This window comes from Nycticebus coucang, chromosome 21, assembly GCF_027406575.1.
Source record: "Nycticebus coucang isolate mNycCou1 chromosome 21, mNycCou1.pri, whole genome shotgun sequence".
Lineage (NCBI taxonomy): Eukaryota > Metazoa > Chordata > Mammalia > Primates > Lorisidae > Nycticebus > Nycticebus coucang.
In genome coordinates this window covers 52,949,855-52,958,637 of record NC_069800.1, presented here as the reverse complement: position 1 = coordinate 52,958,637, position 8,783 = coordinate 52,949,855, and the positions used below count along the sequence as shown (strand labels likewise).

Genomic DNA, 8,783 nt, shown 5'->3' with positions numbered 1-8,783 from the left:
AACATGGTTTATACTTTAAACTTTCATATATAAAACTGTGATTTTGGAAAAAGAAGAACAGAACAGTCTTGAAGAGGCAACTCTCACTGTTCTCCAGAATCGCTGGCCTTCTGAAAAAGTCTGGTGGACTTACCCCCATCTCTGCATACTGGCTGAGTGACAGGCGGCCTGACTCTCTTGGGTAACAAAAGGAGACTTCTCGGAAACGCAGCCTTCCAACATAAAGAGGGACTCTTGAGAAGAGCAAACAGCATCCGAGAAAAAGAGCATTTTTCTCCAAAAGAACCTAAGTTTTCCGGGAGAAGCCAAGAACTGGGAGGTGGACGCTCTCCAACAAGCCAGAGGTTAAGAGTCACCCAAGTCTTCAGGGACAGCGGAGGATGCGGAAGCGCCGCTTCCCGAGAGTTGCCGAGCCTATACGGAGACACACGAAGACCTGGGAGGCGGGGCCTCATGAGCCGTTTCCGGATGGCTCTGGAAGACTTGGGAAAGAGCCTGCAAGTTGGGAGGCGGAACTCCTGCCACAGGCCGGAAGTGTCGGCGCCGGAGGCTTTCGAGTGACAGAGGAAGGCCGAGGATTTCCGGAGCGAGCGGAAGTTTCGCGACAGCTTCTGGAGATCGCTGATCGGCTCGATCCTCCGCACAGAGCGCCACCATGGCGGCTGTTGCTGCTGCTCCTGGGGAAGGCGAGCACCCCGCGCCAGAAACGGAGGCGCTGGCCGCATCCCGGGAGCGGAGCAGCCGCTTCTTGAGCGGCCTGGAGCTAGTGAAGCAGGGTGCCGAGGCGCGCGTGTTCCGCGGCCGCTTCCTAGGCCGCGCGGCCGTGGTCAAGCACCGCTTCCCCAAGGGCTACCGGCACCCGGCGCTGGAGGCGCGGCTCAGCCGGCGGCGGACGGTGCAGGAGGCCCGGGCGCTGCTCCGCTGCCGCCGCCTAGGTGAGCGCACCTGGGGCCAGGGCGTGCGGGGACCCGGAGGCTCCGGGGCTGGGCGACGGCGGGTAGAGGGTCCCCTGCTCTCCGTCCCTCGATTCGCCTCAGTTTCTCTTTGTGCCTCTGCCTGGCTTTTCCTATTTGTACCATTTCCTTTTTTCTTTTCCCTCTCTCCTCTCTGTTTCTTTTCAGAGTTTCTGTCGCCCAGGGTAAAGTACCATGGCGTCATCATAACTCAGAGCAACCTCAAATTCTTGGGCTCAGGCGAGCCTCCTGCCTCAGCCTCCAGAGTAGCTGGGACTAGGGCCTCCCAGAGTGCTAGGATTGCAGGCGTGAGCCCCCGCGCCCAGCCATCCTTTCAGTTTTCAATCATTATCTCTTCATTCGTTTTAAGAAACAAATGCAACCACAAGTACTTGCTCTGAAGCCAGGCTTTCTGGCTTCAAATACTAACTCTGCGGCTTCACATGCAGCCTTTCAACAAGTTATTTAACCTCTCAGCTTTAGTTTCCTCATCAGTAAATGGACGTCACAGTAACAGTATTCGTGTCACAGGGATCTTATGACCCTTAGAGGAAGTATATGTGCCATGTATTGTGTTTAAATGTGTTCCTGGCATTTCTAATCATTAAATATTAGATTTCATTGATTTGTTTTACTTTTTCGTTGAAATATTATTATGCAGCCATCTCCATAAACCTTGTCCTCAGACGAGAAACTGAGGCTCAGAAAAGTAACCTGCCCACGGTTACACTAGGAGGATGTGGCCCAGCCATTTACTACTGTATCCCGTGACTCAGAAGCACTGGCTTTACACTTCTTGCCTTTGATTAGTAATTTTTAGGTATCTGCTGTGCGCTGGGACATTGTTAGGTGCTGAGAGATCTGGGGGAAAATTCAGTAGTGAATAAGCAGACACGTCTGCCCTTGCAGAGATTTAATGGAGTTACTTGTGTGTTCAAATTTTCTCTCTCGCCTATGACAAGTTTTATTAAGCAGGGGGTGTAGTTGCCTTGTTTATTATTGTGTCCCCACTGATACAGCTCTGTTTCTAGAAAAGTATCCCGAGCATGATTGGCATTCAGTGAAGATTCATTGAACTAGTTTATTGGAGGTGTTATTCTCATGTTATAGTGGCAGAAACTGAGGTTAATGTAACTTTAAGGTTGCACAACTAATGTGAAAGGGAGCAAGGCTTTGAACCCCATTCTTTTCTGTCTACCAAGAAGAATCTGTAAGCCAACAGAATGCTTGGCACCCTGTCTGTGTCCTTGTCAGAAACTGCTCTAACTGGGCCATGCTTCCCCTCCTGGCTCTTGTTTTGTTTTGTGTTGTAGGGAGTAAGTGTGGGGAGTAAGTGTGGCAAAGGAAGTCCACTCATAAATGGTGGTTTAGAAAAGGAGGAGGAAACTTTGGTACCCCTCCACTTAGATGTGCCAAGTGGAATGTAGCCAGCATTTTCTTTTTTTGTGTGTGTGATTTTTGGCCAGGGCTGGGTTTGAACCCGCCACCTCTGGCATATGGGACCGGTGCCCTACTCCTTGAGCCACAGGTGCCGCCCTTTTTTTTTGAGCATTTTCAAAATGAAATAGAATCATAGACTATCTGTGCTACTCCACCGCCTCCCAAAGGCAAGGCTAGTGTTAAAAAATTAGATGAAGTTTGCTTAAGAGGAAAAAAGAGATCTATGTTTGGGGTGGTCTCAGGCATATCCTCCAGGGCATGAGCAGGGAAAACTTCCCTGAGTTAAGTTGCGCACCATTTTCTGCAGCATTCTTAAGACTCTGAAATAAGTAGAGGTGACTGAAAAACTGAATCAATCTTTGAAAGTTAAAAAAGAGCCCAACCTGTAACCACTCATGTCTTGATTGCAGGAATATCTGCTCCAGTTGTCTTTTTTGTGGACTATGCTTCCAACTGCTTATACATGGAAGAAATTGAAGGCTCAGTTTCTGTTCGAGATTATATCCAATCCGCTATGGAGACTGACAGATCTCCTCAAGGTCTCTTTGGCTTAGCCAAGACAATTGGGCGGGTTTTGGCTCGAATGCACGATGAAGACCTTATTCATGGGGATCTCACAACCTCCAACATGCTCCTGAAACCCCCCTTGGAACAGCAGAACATTGTGCTCATAGACTTTGGACTGAGTTTCGTCTCAGGACTTCCGGAAGATAAGGGAGTAGACCTGTACGTCTTGGAGAAAGCCTTCCTCAGTACCCATCCCAACACTGAGACTGTGTTTGAAGCCTTACTGAAGAGCTACTTCATCTCCTCCAAAAAGCCCAGGCCAGTGCTAAAAAAGTTAGATGAAGTTCGCTTAAGAGGAAGAAAGAGGTCCATGGTTGGTTAGAACAGTGGTGGCCACACACAATTACGCTCTTTTTTCAAAGTAAATTTAAAGAACTGCTAGGCATCTAAGGTTATACCTAAATAAAAGTATTGGTTTTTTTTTTAAGTAGTGTCTATGCTTATGCATGTAAAGTGTCATTATCATCTGTAATTCACTGTTCTCAAAAGCTTACTATCCGCATAAGACATGTTTTAGGCAAAACTGGGTATTTAAAATGAATCTTAGGCTTTCTCCCAAATTTTGACCTCATGTTCATGTGTATAGCAGCAAACTCCTTAGTGACACTTCTTTTTATTCCTGGTGAGACAAAGACAAAGTCTCAGTTGGTGATAGTATATCGACCTTCTTACCCAGTTTTGTTTTTTTTTGCAGTTTTTGGCTGAGGCCGGGTTTGAACCCACCACCTCTGGTATATGTGGCCAGTGCCCTACTCCTTGAGGTACAGGCGCTACCCTGTTTTTTTTTTTTTTTTTGAGACAGAGTCTCACTTTGTTGCTCTTGGTAGAGTGCGGTGGCATCATAGCTCACAGCAACCTCAAACTCTTAGGCTCAAGTGATTCTCTTGCCTCAGCCTCCCAAGTAGCTGGGACTACAGGCGCCCGCCACAACACCAGGCTATTTTTTTTTTTTTTTGGGGACGGGGTCTTGCTTTGACTCAGGCTAGGATTACAGGTGAGAGACACTGCACCCAGCACAATGTTGTTTTTTTATGCACATGAAACCAGCTTCATAGGATATAACTAGCATTTTTAAAATGAAATAGAATCATAGACTAGAAAATAATCAGTGTGTTTTTTTATGAAACTTGTTTCAAATGTATATATAGACAAGGGTTGTTTTTTTCTTTGTTTTTTGAGACAGAGTCACTCTGTCACCCTGGGTAGAGTACCCTGTTGTCATAGCTCACAGCGACCTCAGAATCTCGGACTCAAGGGCAGTGGGTAGGGTACTGGCCACATACACCGAGGCTGGCAGGTTCGAACCCAGCCCAGGCCAGTTAAACAATAACTGCAATAAAAAAATAGCTGGGTTTTTATGGTGGGTGCCTCTAGTCCCAGCTATTTGGAAGGCTGAGGCAAGAGAATCGCTTAAGCCTAAGAGTTGGAGATTGCTGTGAGCTCTGTGATGCCATGGCACTTTACCAAGGGTGACATAGTGAGACTGCCTCAAAAAAAAAAAAAAAAAAAAAAAAGAAATCTTGGGCTCAAGAGATCCTCCCACCTCAGCCTCCCAGGGTGCTGGGATTGTAGGTGTGAGCCACTGCACCAGGCCCGCCCAACATGAGGCTCAAAGCTAGGATCCTGGGATTAAGAGTCCTATGCTCTACTGACTGAGCCAGCCAGATAGTTCTAGGTTCTGATGTAAAATACTTTGGTCTTTGATGGTTATACTAAAAAAGATGGAAAATCTGTTAAACTCCTGTTTCTTTTTTAAAAAAGCAAGCTTAAAGCTTTTAGGCAAATGAAATTTATTTAATATTTTTATTGTTCTGTATTTTTATGGTTGCCTTCTAATGTACGCCTAGCACTCTGAGAGGCCAAGGTGGATGGATTGCCTGAGCTCATGAGTGAGAGACCAGCCTGAGCCCGGGTGAGACCTCCTATAAAAAATAGTAGGGCGTTGTGGCAGGCACCTGTAGTCCCAGCTACTTGGGAGGCTGAGGCAAGAGGATCACTTTAGCCCAAGAGTTTGAGGTTGCTGTGTGAGCTGTGATGCCATGGCACTCTACTGAGGGTGAGAGTCTGTCTCAAAATAAATAAATAAACTTACATGTAGGCAAAAACTAAGTTGATTTGTACCACGAGCAGTAAGTAGATAGAGCAAAAATGTTAAAGTGGCTCATGAATGACTAAAGTTTGATAAATCCTGTTTTAAGGCGCGGGAAACCTGCTTTTGCAGAGTGCCAGCAGCTAGCTCTTAACCTTGCTCAGCCTGTTTCTTTTCCGAAAGATGTGTGTGTGTGGGGTATAATAAATTCAGAAGGTGCCCCCAAAATGTGTACACATTTTAAGAAAGGAGAAAACTATTAAATTTGTATTATTCCATGTCTACTGATGATAAAAGGCAAATACAAGTCAAGGTGAGCACCTCTTATAATTGCAGAAGTCAAATGTGACTTGAGTAATTACAAATTTGATACAATTTTTCCTTAAAATGTGTATACATTTTCTGGTACCCTCTATATATTAATGTGTACAACATGATATGTTTGATATGCACTGTGAAATAATTATTACCTCCATGCTAATTAACATACTCCCTCACATAATTCTTCATGTAGACCTTTACAGCTATAAATTTCCCTCTGCACCCTGGTTTTGCCACATACCATAAATTTTGGTGTAAGTATATTCTAATTTCCCTTATAATTTCTTCTTTGACCCCTTGATTGTTTAAGAGTCTCTTTATGTTTAAGAATCTATTTACTTTCTACGTACTTGTGAGTGTTCCATTAATTACCCATTTCCAGCTTTGTTCCATTGTGATCAGAGGTGATACTTCAGTGCCTGTTCTTACAGAGTGAACATCTGATGGGACCGGGACCATGTTTTTTGTTCATCACATTTAGCCCCCACCTGAGTGCCTTGCTGATGACAGGTGACCAAGAATGAGTGAAAACTTCCCTTCCTGGGTAGCTGTGACTATTAGAGAGGAGAATAAATATCATTGCCTGCATAATTGCCAGTTGGGCATTGTGCTAGGAGTTTTCTTATTGGATCTAAAACAACTCCAAGTTAGGTCTTGTCCCATTTTATAGATGAGAAACTGGACCCCCGAAGGAGGGAACTTGTCTAGAATATCACAGGTAGCAAGAGGTACTTTTACCTGGTTCCAAAGCTTTTGTTCTTTTCCACTAAGAAATGAGATAATTGGATTTTTGGCACATCTTTATATTATAATACGTCTTGGCATAATACAACCTTATTTTCTAGGAACTCCAAGGGCCACAGAAGCTGGCAATAATTCTTTCTATTAATATTTTCAATGTGACTGAGATTTCTCATTCCTCAGTTTCCTTATATGTATTGCTATGTGTATGCATATATGTATTCCTTGTATGTAAGCTAATACCTATATTGTGGGGCAAATGACTTACATGTGCAGGCATTAAAGCAGCAAAATCCTTAGGGCTCGCTGTGTACCAGGTTCTGGAGATAATTACTCACCCAGGGAATGTAAAATAAGTACGTAAGACAATTTCAGACAGTGGTGACCAAAGATGTGGAGGAAAACCAGAAATGAAGGGGATAGGAGAGCATATCCCAGGCAGAAGGACCATGGGGTCTGAAGTTGGTGAAGGAGCAACATCGTTGAGGTGTATGAAGGCCAGTGGGGCTGGCATGTAGGACTTGAGCATTTCTAACAGGATGACATCTGATGACTGTTTTGAAAGGATTGCAGAAAAAGTGTAAGGGGCAAAAGTAGAAACAAGAAGACTATTGCAGCTGGCCAGGTCAGTAGCCAAGGCTGGAAGTAGGGGTGAGTGTTCTCCCACCACGTGGCACAGGATCTGCCATCCAGCAGGGTCGGGAACAAGGCCAGTGACTGTAAAAGTGGCAGCAGCATTGGGGAAGCAATAATGAGAGGGAGAGAGGTGGATATTGGAGACTGGAGAGGCTTCATAAATGTCCCCAGAATGACTGCTGTCCAGCTGTGGGCTCAGTCCTTGGCCCATGATGGGAAAGGAGCGGTTAAACAAATGTTTCTAGGGGATCAGTGGATTCTCCTTTTGTTCATTGTCAGTAAGGGCTAAGGATCCCTTGTAGTTGCAGAGCCCTCAGTCCACATGGGGAACAGTGCTGCTTTGCAGAGCTGAGCCAACAGCACTGGCAGCTTTGTGCAGCTCCGCCCCCTCCCCCGGCCCCACCCCAACCAGACGAGGATTGTAAACTCCATTTACACCCAAGGAAACACTCAACAACGTGAAGTATGTCCTACATCACAGTAAGTGACAGAGCTGGGATTCAAACCCCAATTTTTTATAATTGCAGCTGACTTTCTTAAGTGGTTACTTAGTTCTTTGCGTGCAGTGACCCACTTGACAGAGGCGGCCAGTGGGCACAGATAAATTGTCTTATGTTCACTCAGTGAGTGACAGCCAGGGAAATGTGGAGTGACACTGAGATGTGTCCAACACTAAAAAGGACACAGGCCCACATTTCCTGGAACATTTAAAGGTGCTCTTGTGGCTAGTCCATGGGTCAAGAGACATAGATCCAGAATAGACTCACCTTTATGTTATTTTTTGAGACAGTCTTACTCTGTTGTCCAGGGTAGAGTGCAAGGGCATCGTCATAGCTCACAACAACCTCAAACTCCTAGGTTCAAACTAGGAGTTCTGCACCAGCCTGCTCAGTAGCTGGGACGACAGGCGCCTGCTGTGCCTGGCTAATTTTTTCTATTTTTGGTAAAGATGTGGTCACTATTGGTCAGGCTGGTCTCAGACTCCTGAGCTCAAGCGAGCCTGCTGCCTCAGCCTCCAAGAGTGTTAGGATTATAGGCGTGAGCCACTGCACCTGGACTTATCTTTAAAGCCTGGTGTAGTGTGCTCTCCAAACAAGGCATATATTTCTTGTTAGATGAGCTGACCATGCTTACACCACGTGCTAGGTGAGGGGATTTGCGAACATCTATCTTTGTGCAGGTGTGCTCATCGAGTATAATCTCTGACGTAACTAAGAAAGTAAACCCTAATCCTGATCCTGGTTCCAATACATTTGTTCATTTACAAAAACAGGCAGCTAGCCTGTGGGCCATAGTTTGCCAGTCTGATCTTGGAAACTGTTACACTAAAATATTTGTTTTGATTATCGACTTTTTTGGCACTCTCTTAATTTGTGCCCAAGGCAAGTGCCTCAGTTCGTGTCCCAGGTCCTGACAGCCAGGCCCTGATGGAAGGTTGGCCCCTGCTAAGGTTTTGTGTTGGAAACTTAATCCCCAATGTGGCAGGCAGTACAGTATTGACAAGTGGGGCCTGAGGGCTCTGCTCTCATGAAAGAATTAATCCATTCATGGAGTGATGGATTAATCAGTTATTGCGGGAATGGGACTGTTGGCTTTACAAGAAGAGAAAGAGACCTCAGGTAGCACACTTAGTCCCCTCGCCATGTGATTCCCTGCTTTGCTTCAGGACTCCCTGAAGGGATGATAGGGTCTCCACCAGCAAAAAGGCTCTGTCCAGACAAAGCCTCTTGATCTTGGACTTAGCCTCCACACCTGTAAGAAATAAATTCCTTTTCTTTATAAACGAACCAGTTTCTAGTATTCTGTTATAAGCAATAGAAAACGAATACAGCCCCTACCTAACCTTCTCTTTGGGAACTAGGCTTCTCCTCTTTTAAGTCTTTACTTTGCAGCAAGGTAATTCCAAAGAACTGCTCTCTTTTGCCACCAGAGGTCGCAAGTTACTGTCATTCACTGTGCTAACAGGTTAAAAAAAACAAAACAACAGAAACCGCTTTTCTTCACTTCCGACCCTTTTGCTTCCCTTTCGCTCCTTC

The 8,783-nt window shown here is 45.4% G+C and overlaps 1 protein-coding gene across 1 annotated transcript; it reads left to right on the top strand.

Annotated features, from left to right (window-relative positions):
* Nucleotides 1-516: 516 nt before the first annotated feature.
* TP53RK (TP53 regulating kinase) lies at nucleotides 517-3,382 on the top strand. Its single transcript, XM_053574642.1, has 2 exons — nucleotides 517-935; nucleotides 2,804-3,382. Exons 1-2 carry the CDS (start codon nucleotides 656-658, stop codon nucleotides 3,280-3,282), a joined length of 759 nt encoding a protein of 252 aa, XP_053430617.1. The 5' UTR covers nucleotides 517-655; the 3' UTR covers nucleotides 3,283-3,382.
* The last annotated feature ends 5,401 nt before the right edge of the window (nucleotides 3,383-8,783 follow it).